General features: G+C 42.3%; 1 protein-coding gene across 3 annotated transcripts in view; it reads right to left on the bottom strand.

Moving 5' to 3' along the window:
• The window catches only part of ADK (adenosine kinase), a 196,500-nt gene that overhangs the window by 33,008 nt on the left and 146,546 nt on the right, over nt 1–16,946 (bottom strand). For all 3 annotated transcript variants that reach the window (XM_083738500.1, XM_083738502.1, XM_083738501.1), the window contains exons 8-9: nt 10,438–10,473; nt 5,016–5,130 (exon numbers count right to left, since the gene is read on the bottom strand). In XM_083738500.1, the coding sequence (XP_083594626.1) occupies nt 5,016–5,130; nt 10,438–10,473 (151 nt within the window). The remainder of the gene's footprint in view (nt 1–5,015; nt 5,131–10,437; nt 10,474–16,946) is intronic.

The raw sequence follows: 16,946 nt of genomic DNA, 5'->3' as shown, positions 1-16,946 counted from the left end.
GCCAGATGTTTGGCAGGAGGCTGTGCACATTCAGAAATGATATGGTCTCAATAGCATTGTTCCACACCCCTTTCTGAACATCTGCACTAGCTCTCAATAGAGAGAGCTTCAGTAATAGTTTGTTGCATTACTAACAAGAACATTATTGCTTAATAAAGACACTTATTTGTAAATTACCCTTTCCAAAATGCTTAAAACACACATGCACATTTGAGCTTAAATAATACCAGAACTGTATTCAAATGCTAATGTCTTCTACAAGGTAAGGCATGCCAGCAAATTTAATCACTGTTAACTAGAGGTTTAAATTCAAACCAGCCTCAACCTTGGGCAGTATGACATTATCAGAAAACCATTAATGGTCTGAAACAAAAGAGATGCACATTAATAAAAGCAAAAGCGTACAAAGGTAAAAAAAAAGGGAAGTTTTATTAAAAGTATTGATCATGACCTAAGGCACCACAGACATTGATCTTTCTGCATCCTGCAAGAAAAAAAATGTTAACAGCAACATATTATTGATCTATCATTAAGCTGGCTACAGAAGTCAGCTTTTAAATCTGAGTCTGTTATTACTGCAGAAGAAGGAAACTTGATAAATTTATGATATGGTAAATTCATGATATGTCTGTTTTAATTTCAGTGCCCAAATTTACGGGCAATCCCACTTTAAAGTAAATGGCAGGGGCTGACTAATTTCAACACATCTGGATTTTCCCTTTATTACTCTCTCTGTATTTGATTCTGCGTTGTCTTCTGGTACAATGAATGTCAACCATTACTATGAATATCTGAGTTGAAGAAAGGGGAGAAGTCTGGGTCCTTTTCCAATGATTTGCTATAAGAAGTTAAGTACAGCCCTTCCCTTGGGAGCAACTATACAAAATATATGTATGTTAGGAAACAATACAAATGTAATATAAATACACATGTTTTCTGTGAGTGTGCTTCAACTGGGCTGTAAGATTTCACCCTACCCATAACTAATGGTGGAGTATCACTACAAGGGATTTTTTTTTTTTTTTGAGGAAATTAACTCCAGTGCAGTAAACAGTGATGTGGAACACCATGGTGCTGTGGGTTAAACCACAGAGCCTAGGACTTGCCGATAAGAAGGTTGGTGGTTCAAATCCCCGCGACGGGGTGAGCTCCCGTTGTTCGGTCCCTGCTCCTGCCAACCCAGCAGTTCGAAAGCACGTCAAAGTGCAAGTAGATAAATAGGTACCGCTCTGGCAGGAAGGTAAACAGCGTTTCCGTGCGCTGCTCTGGTTCACCAGAAGTGGCTTAGTCATGCTGGCCACATGACCAGGAAGTTGTACGCCGGCTCCCTCAGCCAATAAAGCGAGATGAGCGCCGCAACCCCAGAGTCGGTCACGACTGGACCTAATGGTCAGGGGTCCCTTTACCTTTACCTATGTACTTTCACAGGAGAACAAGGATGCCACACTGAGGTGAGGAAATTGACACAAATTCCTCTCCCACACAGGTAACTTCCTGTGTGAGTGTAGGTTTTCATGCAAACAATCTATTATGAAAAAGCTTTATTCAAGCAATCTGCAAGGAGATCCTGAGTTCAGGTGGGAGGCTTTCGATGAGATAGAGAGGCTTGCACCGCTCTTGAACTGTGCTATTAAAGTACTAGGGCCCTGTGCATGAAAGAACAAGGACTATATTTGGATTCAGATAGTTTTAGGTGGAAGGGTGTCTTTTTGGGGGGAGGGGAAGCCCCCTAAGACCACAGCTTTTCCACACAATTGTCTGCTCCCCCAGAATAATCATACATCCGTTGAGTTGACACATCTTTGCCCAAGACAGCACTTTTAGCATCTTTTTTCAGTACCTTTGAAAACCTTGTTAAAAAGCAAACCACCTACCGTTTTGACACACTGAACAATGGGTACCATTTTTAAACAAATCAGCAAGCTATCTCTTTCTAATGCCTTGTGTGTCAGTGAACAACTTAACCTTGGCCTTATGCAAAATCAAAGTAGCGCACGTTCTACAGTGAGGGGGGAAAGTATTTGATCCCCTGCTAAATTTGCCCGTTTGTCCTCTGACGAAGAAATGACCGGTCCATAATTTTAATGGTAGGTTTATTGTAGCTGTGAGAGACAGAACAACAACAGGAAAACACCCAGGAACCCAGAAGACAAAAGTCAGAGATTGATGTGCATTATAATGAGTGAAATAAGTATTTGATCCCCTCTCAACCAGCCAGATGTCAGGCTACCTGGTATCTTCACTGTATGTAAGGAGCTAAGATTAGAAGCACCTGGTCATTTCTTCGTCAGAGGGCAAATGGGCAAATTTAGCAGGGGATCAAATACTTCCCCCCTCACTGTATATGGTGTCTTAGTTAATCTATCTGTAGAGCACGTTAATGTCAACCTAATCAGAATGAGTTCCTTCCTCTGCTGGATGAAATACAATTGCCTCTGGTATATTTCTGGGGAATCCTGCAACGTGTTTAAGTTTTTATTCTGCTAACTATATATTGGAATCTGCTCCGGATCAATATTGAGTAGAATTTCAATGACAGCTTTATCCCCCCAAAGTCAAACATTCACTGTTATCTAAGTTGCTTGAGCCACAGGACAAAGGCTAGATTATGAAGGCAACTCGTCTGCTGTTAAGGAGTAGAAAATTCTCTCAACAGGGTGGCTTAAAGCACACACCTTCATGAGCATGCTAGTAGTGCCCATTGGCATTAGCCCATCTCTCATAAACCATTTTATAATGTACGGTTTGCGGGGCTGGAGGAGGCTGATCCATATTCAAGAGGAGGGGAAGGGTGTATGAGTGTGTATGGAGGAAATAATAACAAATTGGTATATCTTTGGAGAATTGCCCCACAGGCCATGCATTTTTATGTTCTTAATCATTATTAAACGACTTCATGTCACACACTGCCTGGTGAATGGCTGCGTCCTGACACAAGAACGAATTACAAATGAAATGGAAGATCAAGCCGTATTAGAGGGACTGCCTCTGGGAAATGAAAATCTTTAATTCTCTTTTATTATTGACATTTATTTGGCTGCCACGAATAACAACACAGCAAAGAGATTCAGCTACGCTTGTGTGCTGAACAGCTTATCCCTGGGCTCAAAACCGACTTAACATTTATCATGTTTGCTTATGGAGCTGACACTGTGGCATACACTTCTCTATCCATCTTGAATTTATTAGGCATATTTAGCTTTTTTTAAAAAAGAGGAAGGGCATCCCCTCTTTTGACTTGATTTTCATAAGGAACAAACAGCACGGTTTAGAAAACATTAGTCCTCAAATACACTTCTAATTACAAAAAAGAGAGAGTATTTTAGAGTGGATTAATGGATATGCTATCACTTCCAGCTCGAAGAATGAAACAAATGCTTAGTGACAGAAGCTACTAACATGTATGCATAAATGGCCCTTATTATCATCTTGGTTCAGCCAGCCATAGAAGGCAGGGAGGTTTGTTTAAATTCTGAAGTTGTCCCAGAAGGAATGGTCATAAATTAATTTGGGAGGGAGCGGACTGCTCTCATACTGAGTTTTTAAAAGCTGGTTTAAGACAAAGCTGACTCAGAAGCAATACAGGAAGTCCCATGGCAGCAAAAATGAACATTGTGTATCGATACGCTGCGGGGTTCTGACGCAAGTGTCTGCCATGATTAAAATTCATTGTGTGGATAGCTCCCGTATAACCTCTATGACCGTATAACCTCTATGACCTATGACTCTTGCCACTGGAGTAGATGTTTTAGCAGTAGTAGCGGTAAGGTTAGGGTTATGAAGCTCATCACCACAGATGAAGCAATAGAGTACTGAACTGTATGTAAATACATTTTGCTGCACAGAAACGAATGACAAACAGCATTCCCTGCTGCATAGGTTAGCAAGCTACAGCACTGTTTAATAAACAAGCACGGGCAATCTAAATTAAAAAGAAGATGTAAAGCCCCCCAGACAGTCATGTCTGTAATGCTTAAATTGGAATATCACATATCACATATCATCATTCCTTCCTCACAAAAGCACCTCCTGCCCACTTTCAGAAGATGGGGAAATTGCCAACTGGGAAACCCTTAGAGTGGGATTTTCAAATAAAAGCAACTGGAAATTCACTTCACAGTACACACTTTCATTTCCATTGCCGCCTCTTAAAAGAATTAAATGTTTCAGCAGCTGTTGTATGGTGAACTCATGCTCGTGGCCAACATAATTCAGTAGCTAATGCTCAGTGTATAAAACCAGAATAAAAATCATTTGAATCAATATTTTCAACCTGCTTTATAAGAAGCAACTCACATGACAATATACATCACTGATCTTAAAATACATGGACACACACACAATCAACAAGCAGGTCTTGTGTCAGCTGTGTACATGCAACGATGATTAAAATTCCAAGCAGTGTTGGATTGTGGCCATTAGTACAATAAATTTTATTTTGGAGAAGCAAAATATATTATATATCCAGTGATATTCCCTCCATTGATGGGGAGCATCTGTCGGTGGAATGGAGTGGAAGGCAATTTATGGTGATTCTTCCCCCACACCCCAGCCTCCCTAAAACTTGTTCTGAAGGCTTCCCCCATCAGCAGAGGAAACACCATTGGATACTAACCAGAGCATATTAGTATTAAGATTCGTATTGTTATTGGTAATTATATCATCATAGTTTTCAAGAAACTCCTGAAGTACTAGTTCTGTCCTACAAAAGCGGGATTCCCCTGGATTTAAGCCATGGCTAACATACGCTCAAACGTTCAGCCAATCTTCTCTTTGTTTCCCAGAACAGCTGTTCTGATGCTTCTTTGCCTGTCCGCCCCCACCTTCTTTTTCAAGTGCACTTCATGCTCAGGCACCATATATTCCAAATCTTTAATCAACTTTGTTCCTTGCTTGGAACCCTTTCATTTGTCCGCATCCTTTCTGAAACGTGGCGGCCCACTGAGACCCAACCAATGCTGAATGGAGTGCTATTCCCTTATATACCTTGGATATAATGCTTGGAAACTACGTACCTGTGGCCATAATAGTGTCTTCCTTCCCTTGGGTGAATACGACAACCCGCTGTCTTTTCAGGTTCGCTTTGGGCAAGGCTTGTGCTTTCTGGGCTATCTCCTTAATGTCCTCAGTCTGGTGAAAAACAAAAGATCTATTGTACGTAGTACAAAACAGCACACTTGAGATTATAACTTTATTTGAATAATGTCAGGAAATTACTTTAGATATGAAAATAGACTTTTCCATTCGGGTTCAAACTGTGGTTTGGGAACCTTGTTCAGGGAAGTTTTTAATATGTAATGCTGTACGGTTTTTAACACTGATTGGGAGCCGCCCAGAGTGGCTGGGGAAAACTCAGCCAGATGGGCGGGGTATAAATAATAAATTATTATTATTATTATTATACTTGTTTGGTTTAACTAAATGCGGTTGGATTCAGTTTGTCTTAAGATGAATGTGGAAACATCCACTCCACTTAGAAGCAGGAGAGAGTGAAAAAAATGTTAAGAAAAGGCGGCATAGGGCACACGCCTACACCAACAAGGGTCAGTGAAACAGAAAGCACTACTTTCCTGATCTCTCTTGCATTTCTAACATGCACGGATTAACATTTTCCAAAGTTGTATCACTTCACTCTTGACACTAAACTTCATGTACATTAGTGTTGCCCACATTTTTCTAGAATTACAGTGTTTCCCTGTAACTTCATAATAATACAATTTTTCTGCAAGGAATTTGGTGTCATTGCCGTTTGGCTGCCATTAATTCTTACACTAAGAGAGAGAAGTTTGTCTCCTAGAGTGATTGGAAAATCTCACTGTTCTCCCCAAAGTGAACATACGTGGTTTTCTTCACTTTGTTAGTTGATCCACAAATGAACAGCTGCATTTATGTCTACTAAGTATTTTAGGCAGCTTGCAGCACAAGGCGGGTGGATGGGTGGGTTATGGGTTTCTACCCCAACCCTTGCTTTAGCCCTTACCCCTTTGAATGGCTTTCTGTTCACTGTCAGCCATCATCCTCATTGGCAGAGAAGAACAAAAGGGGCATCATGGAGAGACTGGAAACAAAGATCTGTACCAAGGTGATATTGCACAGGAGTAAGTCCCTCACGCTAACAAAAGTGTTTTCTGTCCCTGCCCTATGAGGCCTTAGGCTACCAAAAGATAAGCCCAGCCTCCAAGTTGTTCCTTTATTTTAACTAAAAAGATGGAATACCCATCAGTGGTGCCTGATCTCTCCACCTTGGACAATAAGAACAAATAAAGAATCAGGGCACAGTACTTGTGGAATACAGGGAGAGCACCAGTAAAACCAGGTCCCTTTCAAGGAAGGTAGGAGAAATGAACTGCCACTCTAAGGAAGGGACAACTCAAAGATCTTCTGGGAGTGATGACTTTCCCCCCTGCCTTCAAGGGATTGGAGGATGACAAGCCACTTGTTGGCATCCTGGTGCCCACTTGAGAAAATGAAAAACTGAGTCTGAAGAATTTGATGCTACAAATGCTAGTGAACCTAGGCTCTTTGGCAGTGCAGAATATGGGGTGAAAATCCTCCAGACGGCTCTGCTCCACTCGTGCAGCACTGTGGGGATGGGAGGAAAAACCATGGAGGCTGAAGAAATTACATGGAAGAAAAGGTTAACGTCGCCCAGAATTATTGTTCTAATCAAATTTTGTGCCTCCTGTGCCTGATTAAACAAATAAAACATACAGGAGATCCAATCAAAGATTACCCTCATCATGTGTAAGTTGGCCCTCCTTTGGCACGTTCGTTTACAACCTGTCAGTGTCGTTACAGATAAATCCAATCTATACTAAGAAATCCAAAACTTTCGGATGATTGTACAAATCAGTCTGACTCTATGACATACAAATTCTTGCACCACATATTGTAAGCTGTTATCTGTTTAGCACAATCCTATTATATTTGAAGTGGTTTTAATTAATTGTGTCCAGAATCCCACTAGAACCAATTTGACTTTCTTGCAATACTACACAAAGTACAAAAGGCTCTTCGTTTTAAATCCTTATCAGGGACATCTTTTAAGACATGTACTAGCAATTCCCATCACCTAGTTTGCTTTTTTGCTTTGCCCTACTCTGGCCTGGTTTGCGTATCACAGTAAGCCACACAAATATATGGGCTCCTGAAGAAGAGTTCTCAGCTGCCTTGCTTCTTCCCAGTCTTTTCTTCACCCCCCATGAAGCATTAAGATAAGGCAAGGTTTGGCTTAGCATGTCATCTGATCCTGGACTTAAGCTCTCTCCTCGGTAACCACAAGCTGTAGCCAGGAACAAGCCTTAGTTACAGCTCGTGGTTAGGGAGGAGAGACCTTAACCACAAGGTTGGGTTCAGATAACTTGCCAAGCCAAATCTTGGCTTGTGGCTCAGCGCACTGCGGAGTGGGAGTAAAACAGACCAGGAAGGAGAAAACAGTTACAAGCTCCTCTCCCAGAGCCTGCATAGTCCCAGGAAACCATAGATCATCTTACAGGAGGTTATGTTGCTTATCTCATCAGCATGCAAACTGCCTTTTCCTCACTGCATATTTCTGAATCCTTTTTATTGCCTGAGATTCCCCCCCCCTTATGATTTTTTGTTAAAATATATATTATCCAAAACATATATTATCCAAAACATTTCCAAAACCAGGAAATAAAACCATGGTTATTTGTCTCCAAAGTTTATGGCAGACTAATTTAAAAAGGCATACAGATCATTTTATTGGAAGTTACCACAGAAAGGAAGAAATGTAGAGCTGTTTTTGGTGGCAGTCATGCCTCTCCCATAATGTCTAGTAGTAGCCTTAATCAGTCAAAGTACAAAGCTGCAGGTTTTTACAAACTTTCTCTATGCAGTACAAACAGTTATGACATTCTTTTATTGCATCTTCTTTTGAGTTATACAAGTAGCAGTGGAACAAAGCTTGCCAGGCACAACAAATACCTAAAAAGCACTCTCTGCTCCCAGAGGAAACTGCCCAGTCATTAAGTACTTCTACACAGGTCTTTGCCCCCAGAGGCACATTGGGTAATACTTTGGGACAGGTCCTTTCCTGTGGCGGCACCCCAGTTGTGAAATTCCCTCTCTTTGTCTCTACTTACAGTTGATTGCAAAGTTTGTTGTTTTTGCTACCATGGAATCTTACTGCTCTGCAGTTTTATGCTAATTCTTTATTTTAATCCAGTTTTAGATAGCTTTTTGCTCAGCATACCACTTTAGAGTGAAGGTGGGGAGAGTGGATTTTTCCTCCAAATGGAAAGCCTCTCTGTACTTAAATAACGAGCACTAGCTTATGCTCTCCAGGATGCATTAGTTTTCTAAGTGGATGTAATCCCCTACATTAATAATGTGGCTCCCTCACCCATCTCCAAAGTGGTTCAGTCCATCATCAAATATTTCCAGAACTCAGAACTGTAGTTCTCATGTAGATTTGGGACTCTGGCCTGAATCAGAAGCACAATTTATACTAAGAGAGGACCGTCTTAGTATATAGGTTGTGCTAAAGAAGAAAAGGCGTTTATTTAGTATTTCTTATGCTATAAGTCCTAAGGGCAACTGTGTATACTGGACCTCCAGGCAGCTTCTGATAATGCTCTCAAACAGCAGTCAATTAGAGCCCTTACTCTACTATAATTTTCCCTTTAGTTTTCATGATTCTAAAAAGATCTAATGGTGAACCATTTTCATTGCTCCTTTTTCGCTGTGAGGTTTGGGGAAATGTTAAAGTTACAGAATAAAAACCCTCAATGGACACATTATCAAACATCATACATCACCATTGGCAGATCTGATATGTCACTTGCTGCCAAGCAAAGGGGGCAATATGGGATAAGATCACAATCTCTGTGCACTTTGCTAATGCAGTGAAATCAGACGTGGCAGATTTAGGATGTTCAGCAGAAACTGTGCTAGGAAGTATAAGAAAGTGCTAATGGAAAGGTTAATAAAAAGGTGTTTGGCAGACATTTGCAAAAGCATTTTGTCACTCGGTGTTAATTTAAACCAGGCATGCCCCAGGTTTTCAGCTTAAGGAAGAAATGAAAACATAAAAAGGGCAAGGCTAATACATGACTTCCATTCTTTGCTGTTCTACTATACCATGCTATAGATTTCAAATAAATTGTGCTAAATCGTGAAGACCTAAAACACTGTTTTATTTGACAAATCCTGTTTATTCTAATAGAGATTGTAAAAAAAACAACAACACTTTCAATTTGCATACTCTTCATTTCTATAAAAGCAGCCACCACAAAATAAAACTGCAAAGCATATTGCGTTAACATTGTAAAGATGGTGCAGATGTGTGTTGCTTTTGAGTTATCTTGAAGCAATCCAAATTGGACATACACACAAAGACACACCACAGATGTGCTTCTCTTTCTCTTCCTTTGTACTTGCCCAGACCCAAAGGAAAGTCTCAGATCAGCGTATGGTCTCCTAACTGTGTGGGTCTGATAATGCAAATGGGAACTGAACAGCCCAAGCATCAGCTTTCCTGATGTATTTGCCTGATGAACAAAACACTTGAGGGGTTAAGGCAGATGCACATGTACAGAAAAAGGCTTCATGCACATTGGACTGCAAGGATCACTTAATATCAAATACATTGGTTGTCACATTATATAGTGTCTGGTGAACGCTAGGAAACAGTCCCCATGTCCTATAGGTAGTAGTTCTCCTGATCAGGCTATTGGGAAAATGGTATACTGATAAACCCTCCAGAATCTGAAGCATTCACAAATAAAAATACTAAAGTCAAGAGTAGACCCTCTAAAAATGATGCACAATAGACTAAACAAAAGACAGAGACTGTGTGTGGCTGTTAGGAGATTGCACATTTGTACAAACCCAGATGGAAAATACCACTTGTGCCTGCTAACAAAAGAACAGCCCACTTCTCCAAAAGAGACTGAGTGTAAAAGGCAGGGTTTACGTTAATCAGCTCTTAACAATTCCACATACCACCTTACTAAAATTCATTTGCATGACGATAATCCACATATGGCAGAGTTTAAGTTATTTAAAATGGTGTTATATTTCAGTATTTAGTCCTGCCTCACCAATGCTTTAGCACTGGATCTTTATGGAGTGTAATTCAGCTAATGAGGTGGCTTTTTAACTGAGCAAACTGACAGGCCCCATATCTGCAGAGGCAGCTTGAAGCCGTGCCCAACCTCTCAGCTTCCCAAGAGGCTTTTCAAAATTCAATAAATAACATCTGTAGGCGATGTTGGGTGCAGACCTAGCAGAGTGCGTCATAACACTGAGCTGGCAGAACAAAGAAACCATGACGACTGCCAAGTTTCTATGGCAACTGCTGCGAGGCTTGGAGAGTATAATAGCACATCAATCACTGTCCAAAAGAACTTCATTATCAGCAAGGGGAAAAAAACCCTTTAGAATCTGTTTAGCGTGCAACATAGGTTAACTCACCTCAAAGCCTTGCGCTTTAGCAAAAGTGGCAGCTTCCTGAAATAATAATAAAAAGGGAACAGTTAATTATAAAGTGCTAGATAATAAAGAAATAACACATTTGGAAGCTCATTCAGGCAGTCTCCTTTTACATAATTATCTCAATATGCCCACATGCAGTTGTTCAGTTACTTGCGATGAAAAGGCTGCTTCTTCCCCTGACAAGATAGCAATGAAGTGTCAACACACTTCAGAGAGATGGAAGGAAAATGTGTGCTCTCCTCCCCACTGGCAAAGTAACTTTGGACTAATGGCCTTTAACAGGAAAGGGTACAGTTAACCACAGGACTTTTCACTATTAATCATTTCTACCACACTTCCCGAAGGCCACAGCAGTGAGGCTGGAGAGCCAAATTTACAAACAGCATCCTCACCTTTCCCCAATAACATTTAGGATCGCTTACCCCATGTTGTGACTACACCGCTGGTAAGGAAATTAACATGTGATGAAGCCACAAATCAGGGTAAATGACCCTTGGCTGTTTCAGAGGAGAGCAGAATAAAAATACAGAGGTGCCATTTCTAGCATCAGTTCGGTATAATATGAAACATGCAGTTTCCTGCTCAACCTAACACTGAATTTTAACTCAGAACTGCTCAAAAGATCTGTCTACTTTATAGGTTTACAACCTTTTTGAGTCCATGGCTCCCTTAAGCAACTAATTTTTTTCTGCAGCACCCCTGTGGGACTCAGGAGGCCAGATATGTCATCCCTGGCCTGCAGAGCTGGCAGCTTCTCACCCCTTTTTGAACGCCCTCCCTTGGAGAGTGTTCCCTCAGTCTCCTCTCCCCTCTCCTTGGGAGTCTTCTGGGGAGCCACAGCTGCACCCCCTGGTCTCTGAGCTGCCCCCCTGCCCCAAAGAGAAGGGGCTCCTCACACTGCCCCACAGGGGCGTGGGGAGACCCTCTGGCCAGCTCCAGAGGCACCATTCACCTGGGGAGCTTGTAGCCAGGGCTGCTGCAGCAAACAGCTGTGCAAGCCTTGGGGAGGCAGAGATGTGAGAGGGCATCAGAGGAGGGAGGGAAGGAAAGCGGGATAGAGGCCAGTGTTGCCCACGACACCCCTGACCATCATTCAAGGCACCCTAGGGTGCCACGGCACACTGGCTGAAAACCACTGGTCAACTTGAAGGTTTTTAAGTAGAGGTTGGATGGCCATCAGTCATGGATGCTTTAGTTGAGATTCCTGCATTGCAGGGGGTTGGACTAGATGACCCTAGGGGTCCCTTCCAACTCTACTTCCAATTCTGTGAGTCTATGATTCTATGACCACACCTTTTCATCACATTTGCAGGCTTCCTGTAGACACCTGGTTGAAAACTGTGAGAACAGAGTGCTCAGCTAGGTGGGTTTTTCAGCAGATGCAGCAGGACTCTTCTGATATTTTTAAATGATACGGTTTGATTACAGCTTTATGTAATAGTTATAAGCTTTAAAATATAATTTCAATCAACAACATTCATGGTGTCATTGAAGGATTAGCCTGGTGCTTAGCTGCAAACATATTGAAAGCTATTTGTCATTGATTTCACATTAAAGAACCCCAAGTGTTTCAAATAAAACAACACATCCAACCATTAATGAGAGAATCCCTTAAAACAGTTTGATGTCTTATTCACAGCTTTAGGCAACTGAACTCTTCTTCATCCCTCAAGTAGGACTCGAGCACCAGAAGGTCGTTATTTCATATTTATATCAAACATTAATGGCTCCCCTTTGAATGTGTGATTTTAAATACAAGCACAGAACAGGGGAGAAAGCAGTAATGCTATTTCCTAATTGGTTCTAATATGAAGACATTACTGAAGATAATTTACATATACTGGGTGATATCCAGTGCTGCACAAGTGGATTTCGCTTTCCTTTCCTCGCCTCTGCTGCCTCCACGCACCTCCAAATCTGATCCAGAGGGTCCTCTAGTGTTCCAAAGCAGATTTGGTGGCTGCGTGGAGGTGGCAGTGCAGAATATAGTAGAGGAAGTCTACCTGTGCAAGCAAAAGACCGTTCCTCTAGCAGACCTTCAGATATCCCTCCCTGAAAACATACCATTTGAAAAGATTAGAAGACATAAAATGAATACGTAACGCCAAACCATGGCTACGCATGAATGCACTAGTGTGCTAGTACTCAGAAGAAAAACTGTGGCCATTTCGCTCCTTCTCCACATGCCCTGCTGCAGAACTAAGACATGGTTTGGCTCAGCATCATGGCTAAGCCTCATGGTTTGTCTTGGCCCAGACAAACCACAAGTTATAGGGCTTGCTGCTTGTAACAAATCATGAACACAGATCTGCATGTAGCTCTAGCACCAGGTATTGTGGCGGCAGCAGCGTCTGGAGAGCAGCAAAGCAGCTGTGATTTTTTTCTGTAAGTACTGTATTTTTTGCTCTATAAGACTCACCTTTTCCCTCCTAAAAAGTAAGGGGAAATGTGTGTGCGTCTTATGGAGTGAATGCAGGCTGTGCGGCTATCCCAGAAGCAAGAACAACAAGATCCCTCTTGCTGTTCTGTTTTCTGAGATTCAGAATATATTTTTCTTGTTTTCCTCCTCCAAAAACTAGGTGCATCTTGTGGTCTGGTGCATCTTATAGAGCGAGAAATACGGTACCTGCACACAAGCATGTTCACACCACATGTCAACTGGGCCAACATACGAAACATTAACATATATCTATGTACGGAGCCCTGTTTGTAATAAAGCTTTTACCTATTTTCCAAAGTATCTTAATCATCCCCCCCCCCCCCGTTACTCACATTTCACTTCACAACAGGAGGTAGCTTTTGGCCAATCTCACTATCACTTGTTCAGTTTACATTATCGCCGGTGCCTTTTTACTGTTCCATTTTGCAGGGGAATAACATCGGCGGAGAAATAGTGATCTTTGCAGACTACTAAACATAAGCAATGCAAGTATAATTGGCTGAGGAAGAGGACTGCTGATGAGATAAATGGAGCACTGCAAAAGAAGTGATCTTACAATGCTCCCACGCATTTCAGCGGGGCCTGCGTAGGTAGGAGAATTTTCTGGTGGATTGCGCTGCAAATAATTCAAGGAAGTATTTAATGTGCACATGTTTCTCAGGCACCGGTGACAGGGCATTCTGGTGGACATTCTAAGAAGCTGAAGTGGGAACAAACAATTACTGCAGCAGGAAGCTGAAGTTAATAAAACCTGATAAGCTGAGAAAGCACACTTCCTCAGGCTGATCACTGAAGAAGCAGAAGGCCAGCCAGGTTAGCCTGAACTGAGTTTGACAGAAAAACTGAATCACAGCCTTAACAATTGGGTTCCAGCAAGGTTAGCCACATTGGCAATTTACTTACAAAAGATTTCCCCCCCCTCACACTTCCCCGTTGTCAGTGGCATTTGCTAGCCCAGCTGTCAAGGCAAAGTGTAAGGTTCAAAGGTATCATGCCGTGTATTCTTAGAGCAGCATGCAATTAACAAAGCCAAGGCATACATGGAGTGGGGGGTGGGGAGGGAAAGAGCCTGAAAGCCTCCAAGATAAAGAAATGCACTTCTAATGAACTACAATAAAATCCAGAAAGGCTTAGGTGGGACTGGGACACAGACAATGCAAAAAAAAAAAAGGGGGGGGGGGAGAAGAGTAGTAATGGAAGCCATAAGTCCACAGAAAATAGGAACAAAAACTAAACAAGATGTATTGGAGCCAGATGATATTTGTAACCTCAGGTTTTTAGTCATGCAATTGAAATAGGAAGTTAGAAGTCTATTCTGAGGTGAGAGGGAGGGGAAGACATTAACATCTGTGCCAAACTTTTATTTGGCCAGGAATCTCTGATACTGCTTTGTGCCTATCTGCGAATCAATCTGTAGAGTGCAAGTTATTTCCAGTTATTTAAAATACTTTCTATTTTTTTGCTTGGAAGATGGAGTTTTTTTGCTGCTTTAGGGCTATTGCAGGCACTACAGTCAATCCAGGCCCAATCCTGAGCCATACCTGTAAGACTGACTTGGTTATTATAAACGTCTGTTTGTGGTATTCACGCTTTACGTTTGTGGTTGTATGGTTTAAAATTTGAAGTGGGAAGAGCCCTGCAGTTGCTATGGTGCCAGACAAGAAACTCTGGTGCTGGAAATCAGAAGTGAACGAGGACTGTCCAAATGCTGTTAGGGTGCCATGCAACAAGCGCAGTTGGTCCAGCTCCCTCCCCACCTCCAAACCTTCTCAATATGAGAGCAGCTATGTCTGGTTTTCCCAGTAGTGATGTATGGAAGTGAGAGCTGAACCATAAAGATTGTTGATTGCCAAAGAATTGATGCTTTTGAATTATGGTGCTGGAGGAGACTCTTGAGACTCCCATGGGCTGCAAGAAGATCAAACCTATCCATTCTGAAGGAAATCAGCCCTGAGTGCTCACTGGAAGGACAGATCCTGAAGCTGAAGCTCCAATACTTTGGCCACCTCATTAGAAGAGAAGACTCCCTGGAAAAGACCCTGATGTTGGGAAAGATGGAGGGCACAAGGAGAAGGGGACGACAGAGGATGAGATGGTTGGATAGTGTTCTCAAAGCTACCAGCATGAGTTTGACCAAGCTGCGGGAGGCAGTGAAAGACAGGAGTGCCTGGTGTGCTCTGGTCCATGGGGTCACGAAGAGTCAGACACGACTAAACAACAACATGTCTGGATCAGACCAAAAGTCTCATGGGTAGGAAAACTAAGGCCATGGGGCCAGATCCGGCCCAACTGCCTTCTAAATCCGGCCCGTGGATGGTCCGGGAATCAGTGTGATTTTACATGAGTAGCATGTGTCCTTTTATTTAAAAGGCATCTCTGGGTTATTTGTGGGGCATAGGAATTCGTTGATTTTAAAAAAATAATTCCCCCACAAGGTCTGAGGGAAAGTGGACCGGCCCCCTGCTGAAAAAGTTTGCTGACCCCTGGTATATCTAGTCTAGCATCCCATTTCCCAAATCGGTCAATCAGATACCTTTGGGAAGCCTACAAAGAGCATATGAATGCAATGATTTTCTCCTCTGGTTGCTCTCAGCAAGTGGGATAGGGTGATATGCTGCCTCTGTAACTGAAGATCATGATGGCTTGTAGCCATTGATAGATTTATCCTCCACGCCTTTGTCCAGTTCCCTTTAAAATCCATCTAAGATGACATCACAATATTCCATGGCAACAGACAGATGAAATGTTTGCAGCATGCCATACTTTCTTCAGAATAGCTGTGACGATTTTTCTTACTGTACGAACAAACATGGAAGGTCAGGTCACAAGGCTGGAGCAAGAAGACAAGGGTGTCCCTTTTGAGAAATGACACATTCTGCCACGCAGGGAAGCAGTAAGGCCGGGTACTTAATTCTGTAGGGTACCGGGTACCGGGTACCCTGTTCTGTAGCCAACTCCAAATATGTCTTGTTGCTACCCAGTTTATACCAAACCGCATTTTCTGTCCAAGGGGGCAGAAAAAAAATCTAATCTAAACACAGAGGGGGAAAAAGACTGGGCTTCCCTTGACCTCAGCAAAGCTACCAATGCCACCACAGACAAAATTGCCCATAAACAAATAAGAGTCTATCTCAGTACTCAATTCCCAAAGAAACACCAGAAGTTGGGGACATAATTATGTTCCTTCAGGTAGCATTCCAATGTGCCATACCCCATCCTTTGCTCTTGCCTCAGAACTCATATCTGCTCTGCTCCATATATTTCTTTCTACCATTCCTACTTCTGTGACATTTTCCAAGGTGCTTATTACATGTGAAGAGCACTCCCCCCCAGCTTGCTGTAGTGTATGATGACAATAGCTGTAAGATCAGTCCTTCTGCCAAACAGTTTCTCTTGCCTCCTTTAAATCCCTCCTGCAGAATTTCCTCTCGCTGTCCCTCAGAAGGCTCCTTGGCTGCAGCAGAAGATTGGCTTCATCCATTTGTTCCAGCTTAAAAGCACCTGCACTTTTGTGTGAATTTTATTATAGCTGGTTTCCTGGTATTTCTTAAGCGGGACGACCTGTACTCCAGGAGGAGGTAAAATTTGATACATCCTAGTCAGATTTCCCATCTCTTCTTTCTCTGAGAGCTGCGCTCAGTGCTTTTAGGAATCATGTTTGCTTTACGGTTTTCGGCTCGGGGTTCACGCCTTTGCAGCGACTGCTGCTAATAATGATATTTGGCATGTCCCAAATAGCTCAGAAAGTTCAAAATGAAAGGACGCCTTTCAGCATTGATTGACCATAAGTGCAAGATAATGAAAGAAGCAGTGGCCCATCTGTGCTACCCCCCAAAGGCACCTCATATGGGAGAAGGTAGTCAGGTTAAAATCTAACCTCAGAGAGGCAGCAACATATGGCGATTGCTAGGGTAACAACAGGCAGCGAGGGCACTCCCTAGTGCAGGTGATAATAAGGGTGATAATATCTATATTAAAGGCTTTCCATTTTCTATCTGACATCAGGATTCACAAAGGAGAAGGGATTAAGGAAATAAACAATCTTCAC

This window comes from Podarcis gaigeae (genome assembly GCF_964106915.1).
Source record: "Podarcis gaigeae genome assembly, chromosome: 5".
Classification (NCBI taxonomy): Eukaryota; Metazoa; Chordata; class Lepidosauria; order Squamata; family Lacertidae; genus Podarcis; species Podarcis gaigeae.
The sequence above is the reverse complement of the archived record's forward strand: the minus strand, read 5'-3'. Positions and strand labels throughout refer to the sequence as shown.